This window comes from Budorcas taxicolor, chromosome 16 (assembly GCF_023091745.1).
Source record: "Budorcas taxicolor isolate Tak-1 chromosome 16, Takin1.1, whole genome shotgun sequence".
NCBI classification, from domain to species: domain Eukaryota; kingdom Metazoa; phylum Chordata; class Mammalia; order Artiodactyla; family Bovidae; genus Budorcas; species Budorcas taxicolor.
The window spans coordinates 52,863,998-52,888,698 of record NC_068925.1 but is presented as its reverse complement, the minus strand read 5'-3'; the positions used below and the strand labels follow the sequence as shown (position 1 = coordinate 52,888,698).

The 24,701-nt window shown below is 47.6% G+C and overlaps 2 protein-coding genes across 2 annotated transcripts in view; one reads left to right on the top strand and one right to left on the bottom strand.

The window, feature by feature from the left end:
* The first annotated feature begins 906 nt into the window (after positions 1–906).
* On the top strand, positions 907–18,592 carry LOC128061245 (chymotrypsin-like elastase family member 2A). The gene is made up of 8 exons (XM_052653541.1): positions 907–946; positions 1,212–1,300; positions 6,034–6,131; positions 7,898–8,026; positions 10,272–10,408; positions 13,301–13,446; positions 14,618–14,770; positions 18,575–18,592. The coding sequence occupies exons 1-8, from the start codon at positions 907–909 to the stop codon at positions 18,590–18,592; spliced, it is 810 nt and encodes a 269-aa protein (XP_052509501.1).
* CASP9 (caspase 9) overlaps positions 18,381–24,701 on the bottom strand; it is a 21,783-nt gene continuing 15,462 nt past the window's right edge. The window contains exons 7-9 of the mRNA XM_052653538.1: positions 22,519–22,698; positions 21,794–21,903; positions 18,381–19,810 (exon numbers count right to left, since the gene is read on the bottom strand). Coding sequence (XP_052509498.1) covers positions 19,721–19,810; positions 21,794–21,903; positions 22,519–22,698 — 380 coding nt within the window. The 3' untranslated portion in view covers positions 18,381–19,720. The remainder of the gene's footprint in view (positions 19,811–21,793; positions 21,904–22,518; positions 22,699–24,701) is intronic.

Below are 24,701 nucleotides of genomic sequence, written 5' to 3'. Positions count from 1 at the left end.
TAGGTAAGACATGTGAGTGCATCTGACATGTATGTTGGGTCAGTGTCCGCCTCCTTTTCTAAGAAGTTCCTGCTTTGACCTCATTTGGAAGTTACTGGAGAAGTACAAACTGCTGTGGTCCTAGGAGGAGATGATAAACACTCTTGAGCCATCCCAATAAAGCCCCCCGCAGTTGCCCATCCTGGGGCTGCCAAACCCCACCTGTTCAGGTAAGCGCATTTTTCAAATCCTCACCATATCATTGCAAAACAGACTGGGCACACATTTCTCCCCTTGTTTCATAGACGGGCAGGCCCCAGGCCTTGAGACTTCTGTGGCTTATCCTAGGCCACCCAGCAAACTGAGGTATGGCCTAGAACAGGCTTCCTCAACCTCGGTGCCACTGACAATTGAAGGAGAATCGTTCCTCGTTGTAACAGGCCCCTGTGCCTTTGTGGGGTATTTAGCTACATCTCTAGACTCTACCCACTAGATGCCAACAGTACCCCATCCCCCGCCATAACAACCAAAAATGTCTCTGGACGTTGCCAAATGTCCCCTTGGTGGATAATACCAGCACCATTGAGGATCACTGGCCTAGAACTGTTTGTTCAGCATGCAACCTAATGTTTTCTATGAAAACACAACTCCAAGGGCCAATATTTTTCTTCTTCTCATAACATATAATCTGTTGAAAGCAGATAGAACCCATATTTCAACATCCCCGTTTGGCATCTTTTTCCAAGTATTTCCAGGGTGTCAATTAGGGAAAATGGAAAAAGAATATTGGCCATGGGCCATTTTTCCATTGGGCTTTGAGAAAATCCCCATCTTGAATTTTCCTAGTATATCTCTGTCCGATAAGCCCACTCATAAAACCAGGGCCTTAGCCAGGGCCCCACATATAGGACTCCTTACGGACACACCATGATCAGGGCCTTACTGCTGTCTACGCTGGTGGCTGGAGGTAAGCCCTGTCGCCCAGAGGCACTTTTCCAGCCTCCTGGTGGAACTGGGAATGGGACCTCCCTGCACCCTCTGGGCTCAGTCCTGTGGTTGTAAGAAAGCTGGAGTGAAATTTCAGAAAAGAGCAACAAAGGGTAGGACTCTACAACCTGTAAGGATCCTTCTAGAACAGGGATTCTCTATTTGGGGGTTGGGAATTCAGGAAGTGTGGGGTAGATTGTTTGGGTCACTGCTCCCTGGGTTTACAACCCTTTCTCTTTCTACAGCTCTCAGCTGTGGGGTCCCCACTTACCCACCGCAACTGTCCAGAGTGGTTGGAGGTGAAGATGCAAGGCCCAACAGCTGGCCCTGGCAGGTGAGTCCCCCATACTCTACTTCTTGCCTCCTTGTCCTTACATACATAACATCAGCCCTTTACCCTCCACCACAGGGTCTATTGCACTGGCAAAAATGAGGATTGGTGGGGACTCAAAGGGCAGGATGGGGGAATTCAACAATAAAAAATACATTTCTGTGCCCTTGGTCAACCTTGGGGGTGGAAGGAGAGGGGCCTTCTCTAATGAGGATAAAGATCTGCCCTAGCCCACAACCCATCCACACAAATTCACAAATACATTCTTTCTGTTAACCAATCAGATGCTTGCTTACAAATATACTGTTATCTGAAGATCCATTCATCACTCTCTATGCAAATATTCTTTGCTTTCAGGAACCAATCAGTGCTATTTTATGCAAATTAATTCTTGACTACAGGCAAATCGATGTTACCAATAAAGTAAATGCCTCCTTACCTTGAAATAATTCTAACAATAAGGTGACTAAAAATGCTGGGTGGGGCACAGGCACAAATTACTAGGATATGTTAGTGGTAGGACTCATGAAAGAAATATGTGAAGCTTACACTGACGTTAATAAATATAGTAAAATCTCTCTTATCTGACATGATTGGGATTGAGTAATAGGCTCAGTGGTAAAGAACCCGCCTGCCAATGCAGGAGACCTAGGTTTGATCCCTGGGTCAAGAAGATGCCCCAGAGAAGGAAATGGCAACCCACTTCAGTATTCTTGCCTGGGAAATCCCATGGACAGAGGAGCCTGATGGGGCTACAGTCCATAGGGTTGCAAAGAGTCAGACACGACTTAGCGACTAAACAACAAATTGAAAGATTGGTTATAGATAAATTATTAGAAATCACACATATCCTTTAAATACTTATTTAATTGAAAACTTATAAATATGCATTTAGTCACCTATCTATCTTGTATAAATCATCCCCACAATATATCATCTGTAATTCCATTTCTTTAAAGTAGAGTAACTGACTAAGAAGCAATCTGACAGCCCTTCCAGATTGTGATGACCTTTTTTTCTCAGTTTTTCAGTTTTTCCATCTATGCTTAATTCACAGCAATTTTTTAAAAGTCATGGTTATCTGGTCTCTTCCAAGCACTTACCTTAGTTTCCATGTAAACCACAGCTATCTTTTAGAACTCATATTTCATTGGTTACATATTTAATTAATACACATGATTACAATATAAGTACAACTGGCATACACAGGTTTGGGCACAGAAAGGTTGAGTGGGGTGAGTTTACAATGTAAGGGAGTGCTCAGAGTGCCCATGCAGCCATCAGCAGGTTTCATGGAGGGAATGCAACATCCATTCATCCTCCCTTCAATTAGAGCTTCAGTCATAGATAGCGACAGACAATTCACAATTTATGTATTGGGTTGGCCATAGAATTCATTCAGATTTTTCTATAAGATGTTACCAAAAGAAAACCCAAACGAATTTTTTAGCCAACCCAGTACTTAGCTCTGTGTACTTTTGCCAGTTCTTCTACTTTTCTCACACTCCCACAATATATTTTTTCTGGGAAGTTGGAAGAGGGGCCCTATACCTCCCCCTTAAGTAGAGGTCACCCTTGTGCTGAGAATCAATCAATGCTGCCTACCAAAATAACTCCTCACCCTCTGGACCATTTGCTCCACCTCTGTACCACTTGCTGATACAAACATATCCTTGCCTTGGGAACCAATTGATGCTAGTCTTAGAAGAGTCTCACTACACTTCCTGCTTCTGCTTCCCTAGGAGATTTTTTTAATCAGGATGGGTGGGCAGGTCAAGCAGGGTGGGGACCAGGGTGAGGCAAACGAGGCACTCACTTTGGGGGCAAAAGTTAAGGAAGCGCCACAAAACTCAGTAACCAAAATGAATTTTTAATGCAATATTTTTTTTTAAATCAAACTTTATCATAATGAACAAAATATCAAAATTTTAAACAAATATAATTTGCTCTACATTGGCTGAGGGGTCTCTTCTGTTCCACACTCATCTCAAGATTATGATTCTAGGTCACAATCCACTAGACACTGGAAAATAAAGTGCTAGATGGTTTAAAATTAAAGTAGGGTGTGTAGGACTTCACTGGTGGCCCAGTGTTTAAAACTCCTCATCTCCACTGTAGGGGGCGTGGATTCTATCTCTGGGAGGGAATGAAGATCCCACATGCTGCAGGGCATAGCCAAAAAAAAAAGATAATAATAAAGTAGGATGTGTAAAGTTTCCAAATAGATTCTGGAGCCAGACTATTCATGCTATGGCACATACTAGTGTACAAGTGAAGCAACTCAATTTACCTTTCTCAGTGAGTAATATTAAAAATATATGGCACCCCTTATGATGTGGACCATGTTGTACAAATTTCTATTCACTGCCTTATTTTATTCATCTGTAAAGTGGGAATAATAATAGTGCTTCATGAGATTACTGTGATTGTGATGTGAGCTTATTTACACTCTGAGCTCAGAACAGTGTCTGGTATATGGTAAGTGTTCAAATTATTAGATATTTAAAGTGTTAGCTATTATGATTATTAATAATCCCAAGAGCCGCAGACAAGCATTATAATTCCCATTTTCTAGACAAGGTAACTGGGGCTCAGAAAAGTTATATAATTGCCCAAAGTGACCCAGTTAGCCTGGGGGAAAGTGCAGAGTCAAATTTGGTTTAACCTTTGCTCTTGTGGCCACACTTTGCTGCCCACAAATTGTATGTTTATACATTATTTCAAATTTTCACATCAGTAGGATGATTTCAGCCTATTTGGAGATTTGGGCATGGGGCATCCTTTTAGGTATCTTTTTAATTTGGTCTAATTTTAAGCATTGTTTTTAAAAAGTCAGTTAATCTAAGTCCCCTTAATGTGAAGCAAACAAGATGTCATGGGGATAATCAGAAGTGATGTTTGGAGAAAAGCAGGATCACTCCTGCTTTTCCTCCACAGGAACCATGGTCAGAGCAGGCAATGCTCTGCTGTCACCTCCCTCCTTTCTATTTCGCCTTGGCAGGGACTTCAAGGGGAAGGAGATGGGACAGCTTCCACAGAGACCCAAATGGTGCCAAATGCAACCACCTTCAAGTTCCAATCCACACCCATTAAACAATCAAATCTAAGTGCAAACAAGTTTTTCTTTAAAAAAACAAGTTGAGGAGTCGTCAGGGGTAAAGTGCACTTAAGTATTTTCATAATCCTATGAGTGGATATAGTCTTCAAGGAAAAACTGAAGAGCAATAGGCGACAAGTTCAGCAAGAGAGACCAGACACTTGTCCTGGTGAGTCCATTTTCATTCATTCACTCATTTTCTGATTAACTCACTTGTTCAATTTATTAAGGACCCACTATGAGACAGGAACTGTTTTAGGCACCAGGAATACAGCAGTGGAAATAAAATTCACAGAGCTTATATTAAAGTGGGAGAATGAGAGTATCAACCATTGAATGGGCAAATTCATAACATCAGGTGATGATAGATGAAGAATAAAACAGGACACGAGGAAAGAGCTGTGTGTGTCCATATGTGTGCATGGGTGTGTAAGGATACACATGTACACTTGTGTGGACATGAGTGTGCATACCCTTAGATAAGGTGGTCACAGAGAACCTCACAGGGAAGAGCACAGACCTGCAGGAAGTGAAGGAGAAACCTATGCTAATACTTTACGGAAGAATAGTTTGGGCAGAAGGAATAGCAAATGCAAAGGCTCTGAGGCAGAAATGGGCTTGTTGTGTTTCCAGAACCTCGTGGAGGTCAGTGTGGCCGGAGCAGAAAGGGGAATGAGAGCCTGTAAGGTGAGGGTGGTCGTGTAGAACCTTGTAGGGCATTGTACAGTTTGGGGTTTACATCGTATGAGAGCAGAAGCCACTGGCAGTTCAGAGCAGAGGAGAAACATAATTAAGCTCACATTTTAAAAGGATCATTCTGCCCACCGTGTTGAGAAATGGGGTGAGGAAGGGGCCAGACTGAGATCAGGGACAATACATAGGAAGCTACAATAATAATCCAGGTGAGATGTGAAGATGATGGGGACCAGCAGTTGAGGTGGTAGGAGGGAGGCATTCTGTCCACATATTCTGGAAGTAGAGCTGGTGGGATTTGCTGGTGGGTTCGAATGAGGCATATGAGAGAAAGAGAAGCATCAAATTCACCGCCAAGAGTTTTGGCCTGAACAGCAGGTACAGCTGGTTTGCCATTTACCAAGACAAGAAAATTTAAGGAAAGCACAGATTCAGGGAGTGGGCAGAAGGGATCACAATTTTGCTTTACACATATTAAATTGGAGGAATATGTCCTGAAGAAACAGCTCCCAAGAAAGGAAAAATTCCAACAAGTCGCACTACCGAAAGATGTTCAAAACAATTACTTCTTGGACTTCCCTGGCAGTCCAGGGCTAAGATTCCCCACTTCCAATGCAAGGGGTGTGGCCTCCATCCCTGGCTGGGGAACGAATATCCTACATGCCCTGCAGCACAGCCAAAAAAAATTTTTTTAACTAATTACTTCTTAATAGAGTTTTTATTTACATTTTTGACATTTTGTTCATCATAGATTTTTTGTGTTAACTTTCTAAAGATTATTAAAATGTTATGTAGCTGGATTAGTTTCTTCACGCCCCCTTAGATTTTGCACCTGAGGCGAGTGTCTTGCTTGCTCAACATCCCCTGCCCCCACTGCCGGGGCTGGGACGCCGCGGAGCGGAGGCCCAGCCCTTTCAACTATGGGATCACCTGTGCTTCTTCCCAGGTCTCCCTGCAGTACAGCTCCAGCGGCCAGTGGCATCACACCTGCGGAGGGTCTCTGATAGAACAAAACTGGGTCCTGACAGCGGCCCACTGCATCAGGTAATTGCTATTCCCCCGTCTCCCCGCCTGCTCACCCTACTGGCCAGCACTCATCTCTCAGAGTTAGAGCCCAGATGGCCCAAACCACCCCATATAAAGGAGCATCGCACATAACCACTTCCTTGGCCAAGAAATACTCTCTTCAATCTATAGTTCAGTCTGTTGGTAGACCCATATATACGGTATGGATTGCCCATTCTGTGCAGAGCACTGAGGGGGACTATGAGGAGGGAGAGGCCCATCTTCTGCCCTTTTGGGGCAAACTAGATATGGCCTCTGGATCTGGAACTTGGTTCACGTAAGCTACTTAAATGACTTCTTCAAGTCTCAATACCATCACCCACAAAAGAGCAGATAACAGTATTTGCAGTAGTTGTAGTTTAGTCGCTCAGTCGTGTCTGACTCTTTGCGACCCCATGGACTGTAGCCTGCCAGGCTCCTCTTTCCATGGGATTTTCTAGGCACGAATACTGGAGTGGGTTGCCATTTCCTTCTCCAGGGGATCTTCCCGACCCGGGAATCGAATCTGTGTCTCCTGCGTTGGCAGGCAGATTCTTTACCACTAAGCCACTGGGGAAGCATCCATGGGTATTCAGTGTGGATTCAATGAGATGATGCAGTAAACGGGCCAGCACAGAGTAAGTGCTCAAGAAAAGTGAAACTAGCACCATTATAAGGCCCACAGGGAAGGGAAAGGCTCTGTGACATCCACTGTTCACCTTGTCCTCTTCCTTCCCTACAGCCTCTGCTTAGCATACCCAGGCTGGCGCTCACTGGATTTTCCACCGGGCCAGTGAGACACTCTCATTGTCAGGGGTGGTCCCTTCTCTCTACCTAATTTACAAGTTCTATGAGGTGGTGGGGGAAATCACAGAGGTCTGGGATTCAGGAGTCCTGCTTCTACCTCTGAGTTGTCACTAACGAGCTGGAGAGCAAGACTTTGGACCAGTTAGTCCTTCCTAAGCCTCAGGCTGGCTTCCTAGGTTGTTCAAAGGTAAAGAATCAGCCTGCCAAGGCAGGAGACGCAGGAGATGCAGGTTTGATTCTTGAGTCAAGAAGATCCCCTGGAGAAGGAAATGGCAACCTACTGCAGTATTCTTGCCTGGAGAATCCCATGGACAGAGGAGCCTGGCAGGCTACAGTCCGTGGGGTCACAAACAGTCAGACACAACTGAGCAACTGAGCACGCACTCACGCATGCAAGCCTCAGGGTCCCCATTTAAAAACAGGAAATGAGGAGTTAAACTAAAAAAAATGGCCTTGGGAACTTCCCTAGTGGTCCAGTAGTTAAGACTCTGTGCTTTACTGCAGGGGGCACAGGTTCGATCCCTGGTTAGGGAAGTTCTGCATGCCATATAGTTGTGGCCAAAAAAGATAATAAAATTTTAAAATTAAAATAAAAAATGCCCTTTAAGTTAAATGACTGCAGTTATCTGTATCCATCTTACTTCCCCTATAGTAACATAGAGCTTATATTATTATAATTTTATTTTATATTATAGTTTACAGTTGGTATCATATAGTTGTAATTACTGTTTTGTTGTAGTTTTTATGTTACGTTGTAACTAACCGATTGCCCCAAGGAAAGAAAAATTCCCAGTGCCAACTAGTGGCTCTTGGAGCAGGAGCTGGCTGGGGTCCCCCAGCACCGTCCAGAGCTTGGTCTCTAACTGGTACATTCATTGGGGTGTCCCAACCCATAGCGCTCAGAGAGAGGAAAGGACAGCCCAGAGCTCACCTTCCCTGCCCGGCCCCCTCTCCCCCAGTTCCTCCAGGACCTACCGCGTGGTGGTGGGCCGGCAGAGTCTCTCCACCGCTGAGTCTGGCTCACTGACCGTCGCAGTCTCCAAGTCTGTGATACACGAGAAGTGGAACTCCAACCAGCTCGCCCAAGGGTGCGTTCTGTCTGGGTGCCCTTTGGGGGGTGGGCTGGCAGGGACACAGACTGAGGGTGGGCTGTCTTGCAGAAAGCAGTGGGTGCTGTCCCATCCTTTGTTCCTTCTGTAGGGAGCGGGGAGAGGTTCTCAGCCCCAAAGAGGCCTGCGCTGGCATGTGACTGGGGTGGCGGGGGGAACCTAGATCTCCTGCCAGTTAAGTCTACAGGGTTCCAGTCCACCCCAGGCACTCACTGACCGTGGATTTATTCTGTGCCAAACCCTGAGGACACAGAGATGGGTCTACAGGCCCCACGACTGGGAGTGGAGTCCATAAGCAGAGCGGGACATGGTCCTTCCTGCCTTCCTCCACCCTGTACCTCCTCCCACCAAGATCTTTTAAAAAGAAAGACTCCCTGAAACCCTACAAAGCAGCCTCGGTAACAGACACAGGAAGCTAGTCAAGGGTTCAGAGCTCTGCAAAACCCTAGTGATGGTTCCCCAACCAGCAGGGAGACTCTACTCCACAGCTCCTTAGACAAACACATGCCACCCCATGCTCACCCTGAGCCTTTGGTGACCATCCCCCCACCCATGTTCCACATACCACACTGAGTGCTGGACATATAGAGATGCATAGGTCACTGCAGCAGCTCTCAGGGTGCCCATGACCAGAAGTGTGGCTGTGAGGCAGTGCAGGGGGTGGTTAAGGAGCCTGCTGGCTTAGATATGAATAACGACCATGTGGCATTGTTGGCATCTCCCCACCAGGGACAGAAAGTTGTCTCCCCTTTTCCTGCTTCCCCATCACCATCCTGGAACCCAGAAGTATCCATCATCCTCTCCCATCCCCCAAGGGCACATCTGCAGTTCCAGAAGGGCCTTTAGAAAGAAGTACCCCAGCCAACTCTTCAAATTTGCGTAATTTAACCACACACAAGGCCTCTTCTGCAGCCCAAGATGCCACTCTTGAATGGCTGCCCAGAAAGCTCACTCACCAAATCTTCCCATGACGCTGCATCACAGCCCAGGGGACAGCAGAGGATGCCTTGTGGCCATAACTCTCTGCGCTCTTTCATCTGGGCAGCCTGCTGTGGTCCAGCACTGATGATGGCTCACAAAGGATGCAAGGAGTCCGTGAGTCATAAGGCAGTCTCTGCCCCCAAAGGGACTAGTCAGCTAGATGAAACACACACAGACAAGACATTGGAAAGCCATAAAATGACACGGAATGTGTCCAGAGAGGCTTTAAGAGATGGGAAGGAGATGGCTGGGCAGAGAGTGGAGAGAGAGATTTTTAGCTACATATGGCCTCTCCATGTGGCCTTGGCTTCTTCGTGGCACAGAGGTTAGGATCTAAGAAAGGAAATCTTGAAAGATCTTACAGAAGCTTCATCTCTTGCCATGACTTAGTCTCAGAAGTCACATGGTGTCACTTCCTAAACATCACAGGCCCCCCATCCCCACCCAGGGGGAAGAAACTGAGACCCCCAGCTCTCAATGGACAAAGTGTCAACATCACATTGCAACAAGCACCAATAGGTGGGAGATCTCATTGCAGCCATCATCTAAAATGTGACTGGCCAATCGCTAAAGGTTTCCTAGACAAGGACATGAAACTCAGGGGTAAATCTGACAGCAGAGCTCAAGGTGGAAAAGAGAGTGAAGAATAAAGGCAAAAAGTCCTTTTGGTCTGAACATCTGCTGTTTTCTAAACCAAACACAGGAAGTACAAGGCCAGCATGGACATCCCCAAGCAATCATGGATTTATTCCCTTGCTGATCCTGGAAAGAACCTCAGAGTCCTTGTCAACACAGCCTGCCAGGCAGCCACAACTAATCCATCAGAGTGGACTTTGCAAGACAGACTGACTTGCCCTCTCTGTTTTAAACAGTCCCCTGAAAGGCCTTTAGGAATTTAGGGCTTCAAGCTCCACCAGGGACAAAATACAGTCCTGGGGGGACTCCTCCAGTGGCCCAGTGGTGAAGACTCTGCCTTTCACTGCAGGGGGTATGGGTTCAATCCCTGGCAGAGGAACTAAGACTCCACACGCTGCTGAATGTGGCCAAAATTTTCTTTTTAAATGCAGTCTTGGGGTTTAACCATAGCTGCTCCCAATCCCTCATAACCCCAACAGCAGGAAGAGTCAGCATCAGTCCAGCCAGGGACGGGGTTCAGTGATCCCAGCTGGGGCTAGAATAAGAAATATAACTTGGACAGAACCAGTCAACCCTCTAGTTATGCTCGACTTCTTTTCCAACCCAGGAATGACATTGCCCTGCTCAAACTGGCCAGCTCTGTCCCCCTGACTGACAAGATCCAGCTGGGCTGCCTGCCGCCTGCCGGCACCATCCTGCCCAACAACTATGTCTGCTACGTCACGGGCTGGGGAAGACTGCAGAGTAAGTGGGTGCTGGGAGCCCCATGGCTCCCAAGGGAAGGGGGCGATGTCACCGCGGTTCAGTCAGGGGTTTTCTCTCCGCTCATTATCCAAGGAGTCTGGAAGAAGTGCCTGCTGCCTTGGAGAAGAAGGATAGTGTAGACAGATAAGGCCTTCCCAGGTGGCTCAGTGGGTCAAGAATCCACCTGCAATGCAGAGGACGAGACACAGGAGACAAGCGTTCATCTCCAGGGTCGGGAAGATGCCCTGGAGGAGGGCATGGGAACCCACTCCAGTACTCTTGCTGAAGAGTCCTATGGACAGAGAAGCCTGGTGGGCTACAGGCCATAGGGTCGCATAGAGTTGGACACGACTAAAGCGACTGAGCATGCACACGTGCATGCACACAGACAGATAGGAATTCAGAATGCCTGGGCTCAAATCCAGTTCCTCCACCTATTTGCTGTGTGGCCACGTGCAGATTGCTTAGCCTTTCCATGCTGAAGTTTCCTCATCTGTAAAATGGGGATAATAACAGGCTCTGTATCACAAGGTTGTCGATGATCCATGGGAAGCACTTAGACCAGTGCCTGGCACATGGTGCTATGTGTTAGCCGTTGTCACTGTCACCATGACTACCTGACATCTGGCATAGAAGTCCCTCCTATGGCCCAAAGCCAGGGCCTAAAATAGCATTCACTCCGTGACCTCAGGATTCTACAGCTCCACAAAGGTCCCTGGGGTCCTCATCAGAGGACCTTCCCATCTCAAACCTCACTCGTCACGTGCCGCCTTACCGTGCCACTCAGACTCTGAGTACGTGTGGGTCTCCCTAAGGGTCAGAAATCCAATGACAGTAAGTCATCAAGAAGGAGCAGAGGACCTGCCCCCCCCTTGGGAAATCACCAGAGGTTTGGAAAATTCCAGGAAGGCCCATGCAAATAAGTGACTATTTTTTCTCATAATGACAAACCTGTAAGTGACATTTTTTTACAGAGGGCCATCAACACACATACACTCAAATTGATATCACCCTTTTGTCTGCTTATCTGCAAAAACAGGACCCATGGACACTTAGCAGAAGTGAGAAGTGGAGATGGATCTCTTACTTATTGAGATACAAATTCAGCCACTGGTTCACTTATCAGAAAACACCCAGGCAGAATGTATTTCACTGGAGGCAGCAAGAGCCAGGGAAGGGTCCAAGTGCTTGACTTTATTCCCAGCTATGTTGGCCACTAGCTGTGTAACCTCAGGCAAGCCATGTTGAAGCCTCAGTTTCCTCATCTGTAAAATGGAAATACAGTTGGTGAACATTTAAAGAGATGTGAAAATGCCCATACACTTGCAAAATGTAACACAGGTTGCTGCTGCTGCTGCCGCCAAGTCGCTTCAGTTGTGTCCGACTCTGTGAGACCCCATAGACGGCAGCCTACCAGGTTGCCCCGTCCCTGGGATTCTCCAGGCAAGAACACTGAAGTGGGTTGCCATTTCCTTCTCCAATGCATGAAAGTGAAAAGTGAAAGTGAAGTAACACAGGTTAGAATGGAGTTAATCAGAGTGCTCTTGGGAAAACCGCTTATCTTGGCTTCAGTGTCACACCTGTCAAAACAGGAATTAATATCTATCATGAGGATTAGCATAGTATTTGAAAAGCCTAATAAAATGCAAGTGAAGAATACTATTACGCCTGGCCATTAGTAGCAGTGGTGGTAGTACTGAAAGTGTGATGGCAGTGTCATTGCGAACAATTAGGAAAGCTTTACTTTCAACACATTCAAATATTTTTCCCAACCTGGGGCTCCAAATGCCAGCAGGCTCACTGTCATATTATGGTAAGTGGTAGAACTCCATGGAGCCAACTCAGTCAAAAGGGGAGTTTGTTATAAGGATTTAAGAAATTCAGTGCTCACCTTCAGCCACAAAATTAAAAAATGCTTACTTCTTGGAAGAAAAGCTATGACGAACCTAGACAGTATATTAAAAAGCAGAGATGTCACTTTGCTGACAAAGGTCCATACAGTCAAAGCTATGGTTTTTCCAGTAGTCATGAACGGATGTGAGAGTTGGACCACAAAGAAGGCTGAGAGACAAAGAACTGAAGCTTTTTAACTGTGGTGCTGGAGATGCTTGAGAGTCCCTTGGACAGCAAGGAGATCAAACCAGTCAATCCTAAAGGAAATCAACCCTGAATTTTCCTTGGAAGGAGTGATGCTGAAGCTGAAGTTCCAATACTTTGAACTCCTGATGCAAAGAGCTGACTCACTGGAAAAGACCCTGATATGGGGAAAGATTGAGGGCAGGAGGAGAAGGTGGCGACAGAAAATGAGATAGATGGATGGCATCATCAACACAATGGACACGAGTTTGAGCAAACTCTGGGAAATAGTGAATGATAGGGAAGCCTCGCGTGCTGCATTCTATGGGGTCACAAAGAGTCAGACACAACTAACTGAACAAGAGACTCAGTCAAGGGCGGAGAGCCAGGCTTAATGAACAGCAGAAAATTGGACACTGAAAGATTGTGAGAAACTCAGGAAACCCTCTCTCAGAATTTATTTTCTTCCTGGGTCTATTTCATCCTTCTCTCCCTAGAAGAAAATGGCGGCCAATACCAACGGCTCCCAGATTTATATCCTCTCTGGCTGGGACTTCTTAGTCCCAACCCCAAATTCCCAGGAAAAGGAGCTCATTGGCTTAGCTGGAGTCAGGTGTTCACCCCTGCACCAATCAGCAGTGGCCAATCAACTGTGAGGATACAGTGTAGGCCAATTGGCTGCTTCCATGGCAACCCTATAGATGGAAGGAAGGAAAAGGGACCAGAGGAAAAGGGGCTGGGCAGAAAATTCAGTAGGCATCCCCTACTTGCTTTTTCCCTTTGTCCCTGTGACACCTGCTCTCTTGTCTCATGCAGCCAACGGAGCTCTTCCTGACATCCTGCAGCAGGGTGAGCTGCTGGTTGTGGACTATGCCACATGCTCCCAACCTAGTTGGTGGGGCAGCACTGTGAAGACCAATATGATCTGTGCTGGGGGAGACGGCGTGACCTCCAGCTGCAATGTGAGTCCAGGAAGTCACCCCCCGCCCCCCAGCAAAATGGACCTGAAGGTGGGGAGAGTCTTTCCGGGTCCTAGACTCTATCCTCCCACCTGCCGGCAGAAGTGCTAGGAAGCAGCTTCACATGTTTGAGACCTTGACCTTTGTCCTTTCAGTCTCCAGAAAAGATGTTTTGAGATTCTCCTTGTAATAGTGTCTACCCTCTCACTGCTGGAAGGTCCTGCCTTGAGTCCCATTGAGGTTTCTCATTACTGTCATCACTTTTTCTTCCCTCTGTGTAGGAAGAGAGACAAGGGGACCTATTTGCTGAGTCAGGATCTTTCCGAGATGATTTCAAGTTTATCTGTTGAATTAACCCCATTCATGATGGTCGCTTCAGGGTAGCTACGACACAGCCTTTCTAGACACACCATCTTAACCAAACAGACTTGCTATGTGGTGGGCTTTGCAACATGAGCACAGGGCAGGAAGGAGCCTCATGTGTCCTTCAGTTTACACTGGAGACCTCCACTTTTTGCCCATGCAGACCGGCTCCCAGGAAACTCCCTCAGTGGGAGGAAACTCCCAATGGTGGTGGAGTGCATCAATTTCTAACTCAGGGACACATCTCAGCTCCTTCACTTACTGCCTGCACAACCTCAGACTGAGGGGTTTTGCTTTTCTCTTCGGTGAAATGGTGTGGGTGTTAGTCGCTCAGTCGTGTCCAACTCTCTGCGACCCTGTGGACTATAGCCTTCCAGGCTTTTCTGTCCATGGGATTCTCCAAACAAGAGTACTGGGATGGGTTTGCCATTCCCTTCTCCAGGGGATCTTCCTGACCCAGGGATCGAACCCAGGTCTTCTCCATTGCAGGCGGATTCTTTACCATCTGAGCCACCAGGTAGCAATACTTACCCCGTAGATTTTTGTAAAGATGAAATGGAATAAGGCCTATAAAGTGCTCAGCACCACTCCAGGCACCCCGGAAGAGCAAGGGCTAGCTCCTATCAGTATTATGGTGCCATCTTGAGCTGTGACTGTGAGGGCTGGCCTCAGGGAACTTGGCAACCCACATGGAACAATATAAATACACTGCCAATGTGTAAAACAAGGGCTCTGAAGAGCAGCCCCTGCCCCTCCCACGCCCCTGCCCAAGCCCCCAGGCCCCTCCTGACACAACTCTGTTCTTCCCCAGGGGGACTCCGGTGGGCCACTGAACTGCCAGGCGGATAACGGCCAGTGGCAGGTGCACGGCATAGTCAGCTTCGGGTCCTCCCTCGGCTGCAACTACTACCGCAAGCCCTCCGTCTTCACACGGGTCTCCAACTACAATGACTGGATCAATTCGGTAAGAACTGGACAAGCCGTGAGCCCCACGGGCCCTGCCCTCCTCTGGCCCAGTGAGGGCCATGCCCACCTAAGTTCTAAGAATCCTCTCCCTCCTCCTGAAAGCTAGAAAGTGCAGACTTGGGCAACCTCCACAGGGCTCCCCATGGGCCTTCACAATTTCTGTGTAAGTTGAGTGAAAAGGCACGTAGAGGAGAGCTTTGTCCAAAGAGGTTGAAAATAAAGGTTACTCCTCCAGCATTAAGAGCAGTTTTGCCAGGATTCATGGAGTATTTTACTTCTCTTTATCTATGAGTAAGCCCAGACCCTACTGCCCAATGCTACATTTATCTGCAAAGCCCAAAACCCAATCATTTGAGTCCCCCACAGCCTTAATTGTTGGAAACTAGTCCTTCTAAAGGGGTCCCCCATAATTTTAGCAATTAAAGGGCAGTGTTAAACCTTAATGACCCCAATTAAGTGATACATAAGAGTTAGTTACCTCCACTGTAACTTTACATTTAATTTTATGTAGAACCTCTGATGTAAAATATCATTGCAATTTTCTTAATTACAGGAGAGATAAGAGATTTTCAGAGGCAAAAAGACTTCTTAACCAAACCGTTTTTTTAAAAAGCTAAATCACATGTTCTGGGGTTACATGTGTGCTGTGCTGTGCTGAGCTTAGTCACTCAGTCGTGTCTGACTCTTTGCAACCCCATGGACTGTAGCCCACCAGGCTCCTCTGTCCATGGGGATTCTCCAGGCAAAAATACTGGAGTATCCTCCTCCAGGGGCTCTTCCCAACCCAGGGATCGAACACAGGTCTCCTGCGTTGCAGGCGGATTCTTTACCATCTGAGCCACCAGGGAAGCCTTGGTTATATATTCAAAAAGCCATATCTGTGTTAATGGGGAAAGATCTACTATAGGTTATTTTATAGCCCAAAGTAACAAGACTAATATATGTTATTTTATTAGCTGGTAGATAAAATTTTTCTAAATGTAAGCAATGCTTGTTTATAGTGGTAGAATTTTTCATTAAAATCAAACAAGTTTAAAAAGTAATAAAAAATAAACCAAAGGGTCCCCCAGATATTCTGTAGGGTGACCAATCATCTCAGTTCGCCCTGGACTGAGAGGTTTCCTGGGATGCAGGACTTTGTGTTTCAGACCAAGATAGTCCGGGTAAATGGAGCTGAGTTGGTCCCATTACAACTGTGACTGTGTCCCCAAAGAGCTTGATCCTGTTAGCTCAAAATCAGTTCCTCACAAACTTCCAAACCAGCTCAATTCCTATTTTTTTTAAAACAATGGATAAACATTCGTTTAGAATGGAAACCAAAAAAAATTGTATTAAAAAAAAACAAACAAACAAGCACCAATCTTGGGAGCAGCCATGGATATAATCAACAGTAGGTGGAAACAGCCAGAACATGGAGAGATGTCATAAGAAAGGCAGGCCTGGGGGGTACCTGGGGGAGGGATTAAGGTGTCGCGCCTGATGATGGATGTTTGGCCGAGGCGGGAAGAGGAGGACACTGTGCTGATTGGGGGCACTTTTTTTTCCCTTTTTTGTTTGCGCTGGGTCTTCCTGGCTGTGCACAGGCTTCCTCTAGCTGCAGTGAGCCGGGGCTACTCTCCAGATGTGATGTGAGAGCTTCTCATTGCAATGGCTTCTCTTGTTGCAGAGCATGGGCTTCCGCAGTTGCAGCACATGGGTGTAGTTGCCTCTCGCATGTGAAATCTTCCTGGACCAGGGATCGAACCCATGTCCCCTTGCATTGGCAGGGGGACACTTTTTTACCCACCCCCCCAGCATTGCCACCATCTCAGTTTGCTCTTCTGTAAAATGGGACTTGAACTAGATTAAGACTCACTCACTCTTTTAGGAGCCAGAACAAGTGGGAGTTGTAGTGTCAGAGCTCTCAAAGAAGGGAAAGTTGGCATCTGATTTCATTATTTTAAGTTGAATTTACAGAGAGAGCTGTTTAATTAAACCAAACCAACGCTCCATTATAAAATCAAATATGACACCACAGCCGTGAGCATGCGGTCCCAGGAGGAAGACAGCACTGTCAAATGGGCACTGTCAAAACAAGCAGGTGGCTGTCTCTGAGTTTTCCCATTAATACTTGCCGGCTCCTTGCTCATTTGTCTGTCTGTTGGCATTTCTTTTGCCAACAAGTGGTTATAGGCACCAGAGGTTCCAGAAAAGTTTGTTAGAGAAAATGTAAAATCAAGAAGAGAGTGGCCATTAATTTACAAGATTTTTTTTCAGTCAGCTGGGGAAAAGCTATGATCTCATCCTGGCAGAGGAAAACCCGAATCCGACTTTGGAGGTACCACCAGCATTTCAAAGGAGCCTGGCCCAGGATGGATTAGATGGGAGGATAAGTAGAGTGTTTTGCAGCCAAATCCAAGGATGCTCTCCAGCCCCAGCTGCTGTGTGAGTCACCAGGCAGCTGGCCCTGGCAGCACCTTGGGGGCCCCAAGCAGGGACTGGGAGCAACTGTCCTGTCTTCTGGTCCCAATATCAGCTGTTCCCAGCCACAAACACACGCACAACAGAGCTGGCCTCAGCTGAAAGCCTGATGTCAGAGGGAATCAACAGGGAAAACAAGGCTTGCAAGGCAGCTGGGCAGGGGTCCTGCGTTCCCGGGACAGCAGTCAGGGTAGGCACATGTGCCCGTGACAGGTTCCAGGAGCAGCAGAGCCAAGCTGCCAGCTGTCCTCTTGGGGAGGCCACCCCAGCAACTGCAGAGGGGCCAGTGGAACCTTGCAGTGGTCCCAGCCCGGGGGCACACTGTGTGCAGCCTGGAGTTCTAAATCCAGACAGGTGACAAACCAAGGTCAGGAGCTGCAAAGTTGACAGGAGACAGGTGGCCGGGGGCGTTCATCCTTTCAACAGATATTAAATGAATCATCAGCATTCACCAGCTTTGTAATACGTACTCTTGGTAAAAAAATATGAAAAGAATATAGGAGTGTATCAAATCAAGAAGTAGACACCCCTCACTTGCATGACACCTGCAATCCCACCATCCAGAGATAATCATAACCAACACTGGGTGTGTGGTCTTGATTTAGGTTCATCTATAAAACATTTATATATGTACATATAAACACACTGTCTTCTAACCAAAAATAGGATTTTACTTCTCATACTGTTCTGCAACTTGGTTTTTTCACTTAACACCATATCACACTATATATGTGAGCCCATATATATATCTATTCATTCTAAGTAAGATTCCATAGTATGAATATAATGAATGAAGATTTCATCTCTTTTCCTATTTTCCCCTCTCACATGGCTGCAATGAACATCCTTGGACATACATCCTTGCACTGGTCAGAGTCTCTACGTTACACAGATCCTGCAGCATCAAAGGATCATGGAGTTGGCACATTAGAATGTTTAATAAATGCCAAATAGCTTCTGAAAACAGGTTACAGCCCCTTCCATAGTGCACAACATTGCCTGGCAAACAGCAGCAACTGTTAACAATTTCGGGTCTCTCAAATCTTTTGAGAAACAAATCACATATACAGACATGCCCATAAGTTCCCAGCCCCACTCCACCTCCACCCTGAAGCCCAAACTGAACTGCTTGGCTAAGGCTCCTTTTTTACAGGAAATCCATTTAAAGCTGTGGTGACATCTTTTCTCCCAAGCATCATTAGAGCTCCTGGGGAGAGCTGCTTCAACTCCGGCTGCCTGATTCACACAGGCAGCGCAGAGTCGGGAGGGAGAAAGCTGGGAATCTGCACACAAGGCTCTGCTCTGCTGAGTTAACCTGATTATTTTCTTGTGTGTCCTGCAGGTGATTGAAAATAACTAACCACCAGAAGTCCCTGGGACTGTTTCAGACTTGGAAAGGTCACAGGAGAAAAATAACAATAAAGTGACAACTACTTGAATCACATCTTGGTGAGAGTCTTATTAGCAAACCGTACTCATGTCTAGGGCCCTGAGAGCAAGAAACAGGCTCGGGGTCTTTAAGCTGAGCTTACAGGCTCAGCAAGTGGGTGGGGAACGAGGAGGACGAGGGTCCTGAAGCCAGGAAGACACAGGCTGGACTCAAGAAGGCCCAAGTCTGGCCATGTCTCTCCACTAGTTAACTGTGTTCCGTGGACAAGTGACTTAACCTCCCCCAACACATGGCTCCCACCCCAGTCACTTCTTGGGATGGGGGTAGGGGGTTCAAAGAAGTAAGAGCTGGGGAAATATTTCCCAAAAAGCCACAGTCTCCTTTATATGAGAAACAATAAAAAGTTAGAGCAAAACAAGGGGGAAAAGGGTGAAAGAGAGTCCATATTCAACTTTTTTTTTTTTTTAAAGAACACTGCAATATAGAAAAACTTGATAATTTTTAAAATTTCATTTAGGATTTACAGATTCTAGCTCTTCAGATTCTGGTAGCCTTAAACTGATCTAAGAGAGATGCTGGTTTGTTTGCAGCCAAAATTTCCTGTAGATCAGTGGTTCCCCAGTAGGGGTCTACGAGGACGATTTGGCAATATCTGAAGACACGTTTGGTTGTCAAGACTCAAGAGAGGTGGGTGGAGGCCAGGCTGCTCAACATTCCACAGTGCACAGGATGGCCACACAACAAAGGATTCTCTGGCCCCAGTGTCAGCTGTGCTGAAGCTGAGAAGCCCTGATGTAGAGAAAACACAGGGGTCGCAGGCCACAGCCGCTAGCCATGAATGGGGTCACGGGCAAAAAGCCCCATAGTGTCCATGGCGTTCTGCTCCTCCTCCTCCATCGCTGGTCATTTGGCTCCAACTTGGAAGCTACTAGGACTGCCTGCTGCCCGTGGGGAGAGAGCAGACCCTCCACAGGCTACAGAAACCTCCAATGGATGTCAGCCACAGTGGTAGGAAAGTCCAGGCCTTAGCCACAGCCAGAGCTGGAGCAGGAAGGTTTCAGGGTGAACAGTAAGGTAGGGTGAAGGGTCCTGATCTCATTATGTTTTAAAGAAAAGTTTTTTCCGGAGGAAATTAAAACAGCCAGGGATCTGTTTGTAAATTCCTTTCACTGAAACAGCATTAGCAACCTGTGAAAACACAACCACAGGGAGGCCTGTGAGTTCTCTCCACTGAAGGAAGAATTCCAAAGCGAGGCTGCGGGGAATGCACATCAAGTCAGAACTTTCGGGGAATGCACACCAAGTCAGAACTTTAAAAACAACTCTAGGGACTTCCCTGGTGGTCCAGGAGTTAAGACTTCACCTTCCACTGCAGGGGATGCACGTTCAATCCCTGGTCAGGGAGCTAGGATCCCACATGGCTTGTGGCCAAAAAACCAAAACAGAAAACAGAAGCAATGTTGTAACAAATCCAATAAGTACTTTAAATATGGTCTACATCAAAAAAATCTTTAAAAAATAAAATAAAACAAAAAATAGCTCTGGCTGCAGCCTTCTTGAGTGTGTGTATATGTATGTGTATGTGTACGCGTGTGCTGGGCAGGGGGTGGAGATAAGGGAACAAGCATCTCAATTATAAGTTTAGAAAAGTCAAAATTCACCATAAAAATAACAAAATAATGCCATTTGCAGCAATATGGATAGACTTAGAGATTGTCATACTGAGTGAAGTCAAACAAAGCCAAATACCGTAAGTGAAGTTGCTCAGTTGTGTCTGACTCTTTGTGACCCTGTGGACAGTAGCCTACCAGGCTCCTCAGTCCATGGAAATTTTCCAGGCAAGAGTACCCAAGTGGGCTGCCATTTCCTTCTCCAGGGGATCTTCCCGACCCAGGGATTGAACCCGGGTCTCCCGCACTGCAGGCAGACGCTTTACCGTCTGAGCCACCGGGGAAGCCCATATACACACTACTATACATAAAACAGATAACAAGTAAGAGCCTACTGTATAGCACGGGGGACTCTACTTAACACTCCGTGATGGCCTATGTGGAAAAAGAATCTAAAGAAGAGTGGATAAATGTATGTATAACTGATTCACTTTGCCATTCACTTGAAATTATTAATAACACAACATTGTAAATCAACTATACTCCAATAAAAGTTTTCTAAAAAGAAAATTCAAAATTCACAAAATTCAAGTCAGATTAAATTAATGAAGAAAAGTTGAGAGAAGAGACGGGGCCCAGGAGTCGAGCACATTGCTTAGCCCTGATGGGCCCTCAACTGCCTGTGAGACTTTCTCCTCCACAGCCATGGCTCATGGCGCCCCAGGAGTCCTGCCAGGGATGGCCCTGCACCTGCTTTTCTCCTCTCCTCTGCTCAGCAAAGCTCAGAGCCAGGGCCTCCCCAGGAGGAAGGAGGAGCCCTCACAGCCCCTTCTCGTGGCACAAAAACCTGAGCAGAGCAGGAGGGCACCCCACACGTTCTGAGCTCCTTGGAGGAACAACCACCCTGAGTGGGGCATTGTCCAGCCATGCTTTGCTATTCTCACTGGGGCCTCCCAAGTCAGGAGATACTAAAGGGATTCCTGATTCTTGAGGGTCAAGAGTGAAGACTACACAGAGGGGCAGAAGGTACAGGCCTGCAACCTGCCATCAGCAGCTGTGCTCAGGTACTGGGCCGTCCCACGCTGGCAATGAGGACTGGCTCCATCAGTGGGGAGTGTGGGAGGCGTCAGCCTGGCACCTCAGAGGCCAGGGAAGGCTGTCTTTGGCATAACGAGCGAATGTCAGCAGGCAGCGCTGCTGTTCGTTGTTTTAGTCACTTAGTCGTGTCCGACTCTTCCCAACCCCATGGACTGCAGCTTGCCAGGCTCCCCTGTCCATGGGATTCTCCAGGCAAGAATCCTGGAGTGGGCTGCCATGCCCTCCTCCAGGGGACGTTCCTGACCCAGGGACCGAATCCACGTCTCCTGCATCGGCAGGCGGATTCTTTAGCACGGAGCCACCAGGGAAGCCCCACTACAGGCAGTCACTTCGTGCATTTGCAGAAGCAAAAGCATCAACCCTCAGGGCAAGCCTTTGGCTTGCAGAAGAAATCTGTGCTCGGGCTTGGGGCCCAGCTCACCCCCACCCTGGGGAGGACACACTGGCCCTCCAGCAGCCTCACCCTGAGGAGGAGGGTCTGAAGGTCCTCACAGTGAGCCCACTGCTCAAAAATGCTGTCCAGGGTCTCAATGTACCAGGAGCCGCTCTTGGGATCCCTCCAGGAGACAAAGCCTGCGGAAGGAGAAAGGCTGAGCTTCGCTGGGGAGCCACCCTCCCCATGCAGGTGGGCCCACCGCTAGACCCTGACTGATGTCCATAGCCCTCCAGAGCCTGCATCTCTGGGCTCTACATGATCTTATTTCATCCTCGCCACTACCCTGTGACTTTGGTTAGGGTTCTTGTTTTCCCAACAAGGCAATCTAGGCTTGGAGAAGTCAGGTGAGTCTTCCAAGGGATAAGAAAGAAGGAAACAAACATTTGTCACACCTGCTGTGTGCCAGGCACTGGGCTCAGCAGTGGGCCAGCCACCTAGTTAAAATCACCATAATGATCCCCAAGGTACAGTTAATATTCCCATTTTAAAGATGAGAAGACTGAGGCAGGGCCAGGACAAGGGTGAGGAGACCAAGGCACACTGAAACAAGGGTGCTTGCCTTCTTCCATTGTGCATTCTAGGCACCTTGACTGCCTCGCCCTGAGCTGAAGCTCAACTTACTCAGGGTCACAGAGGCAACAAAGTGGCAGAACCAAGACTCACACCCAGGTCTGTCCTTCACAGCACTGCTGCCTCCAGGGCAGATGAGGGGACTTGCCAGCCAGAAGGACAAGGTCTCCGGATCCGCTCACCTGGGAAAGTGGAGTAGGACACCAAGATGTCGCTGGGCGTGGGCAGACTAGACACGGCATCTGGCTCGTCAGTGGAACGTGGGCCTTCCTGGAATGGGGTAGCATCCGTCTCAGGGTCGCTATTGGGGGTCTTATCTTCAGGGGAAGTGGAGGCCACCTCAAACCCATGGTCTTTCTGCTCTGCAGGAAGGGGAAACAGACCCAAGTTGTCAGTCAGACACTCAGACCAGAGCTCCCACTTCTGTGCCACCAGCCCTGAGAGGCCTGATTTCCTCTGGAGCCAGGGGCCTAGTGCCAGGCCAACATGAGCAGGAAGCCTAAACAGGAGGTTTACTTTTACTAAAACAAAATTTCTACATGTTCATTCAATAAAGTGGGGGCAGAGGGGGAGCAAGAATGCAGACATTTTAAAAACAGCAAAAGAAACCAGTTAGAAGATATACACACCAAAGAACTGGAAATAGGTGTTCAAACAAGAACTTATGTAGCAACATTCATCATATTATTCACAGCACACAAAAGGTAGAAACCACTCATGTGTCCAGGGACAGATGAATGGAGGTATAAACATCCAATAGAATATTACTCAAGCTTAAAAAGGGATGAAATACTGCATCATAATACAATGTGGATGGGCCTCCAGAGTAGGCTAAGTGAAAGAAGCCAAATATCAAGGGCCACATGATATCCTATTTATATGAAGTATCCAGAAGAGGCAAATCCAGAGAGAAGAAAGCAGATTAGTTATTGTTAGGAGGGGGAATGGAGTGACTGCTACCAGGTATGGAGTTTCTTTGGGAGGAAGATGAAATGTTCTAGAATTAGATGGTGATGATGTTCCCACAACATCGTGACTGTACTGACAACCACTGAATTGAACCATTTTAAACAGTTAAAATGGCAAGTTTTATTTTATGTCATTAAAGATCAAGTCACAGGCTTCCCTGCTGGCTCAGCAGTAAAGAATCAGTTTGCCAATGCAGGAGACACAGGTTCAATCCCCGGTCTGGGAAGATCCCACATGCAACTGAGCCCATGCACCACAACTACTGAGCCTGTGCTCTGGAACCCGGGATAACTACTTCATAACTGCTAAAGTCCAGACACCCCAGAGCCCAGCTCTGCAACAAGAGAGGCCACCTCAATCAGAAGCCCATGCACCACAACTAGAGAGTGGCCCCCCGCTCACTGCAACTGGAGAAAGCCTGTGTGCAGCTACGAAGACCCAGCACAGGCAAAAGTTAAAAAATAAAACCTCAAGTCACATCAGGGAGTTCCCTGGAGGTCCAGTGGCTGAGTTACCACACTTTTATGGCAGGGGCAAGGGTTCGATCCCTGATCGGGAAAGTAAGATCCCACAAGCTACACCACCAAAACAAGAGAAAGAAGGCACCTAAAAAGAGCTTCAGTAAAGACAGGCAGATGGTGGAGTGGCCCAGAGGCTTCTGGAGCAGGCGGCTGTGACCCGGTCTCCCTTGCAAGAAGGGAGAGCAGTCCTGCAGGGAGAGACAGCACCTGTCAGGCAGGTCCCAGGGCAGGAGAGCGGGAGGGTTTGTGTGGCTGGATCCACGGTGGGTAACAGCAAGGAACGAGGGAGGTCACGGTTCACGGGACAGAGACAGGACAGATGGCTCTGGAAAACCTACAATAATAACCCCAATGTCGACTGACCTCTCACCTGAAGCTCAGAAACTTGGTGATCTGTCTGTGATCTCACGGCTAATATGCAAGGGACCAGGACTCCAGCCTACATTCTTCGGGCTCTCAACTACCCTGCTGCTTCCCATGGGGCCCCTCAAGCCTCCACGGGGGGCTTCTTAGGTCTGTGAAAACTGGACTGCTATCCCAGGTCACTGCTTCCAGTTGTCTTCTTGACCAAGATTCTGGAATCCACCCTGGGTTCCGGGAATGACTTGAAGTGGCATGGGGAAGGGCACCTGGGATGGAAGGGTGGGGCTGTGGCTGGGTCTGCCTGGGGCAGCAGGGTGCAGTGGGGGAGGGGGCACTTCAGTGAGGGGGATGCCACAGGAAGGGCTGAAGGCGATGGGGCGGGCAGAGGGGCTGCCTCTGAAAATGGAGCAGAGACGATGGGCTCCAGGAGGGGAGGATGGGGGACAGAGGAAGAAGGGGGCCAGACAGGGGATACCGGCTGTGTCTCGATTGACGCGTCATCCTCCTACAAA

Bases quoted from the DNA above. Each gene is read 5' to 3' on its own strand.
- LOC128061245 (XM_052653541.1), top strand. From the start codon at position 907: ATGATCAGGGCCTTACTGCTGTCTACGCTGGTGGCTGGAG. The intron at 947-1,211 runs GTAAGCCCTGTC...CTCTTTCTACAG, and splicing joins GTCTACGCTGGTGGCTGGAG to CTCTCAGCTGTGGGGTCCCC. The intron at 10,409-13,300 runs GTAAGTGGGTGC...TGTCTCATGCAG, and splicing joins GGGCTGGGGAAGACTGCAGA to CCAACGGAGCTCTTCCTGAC.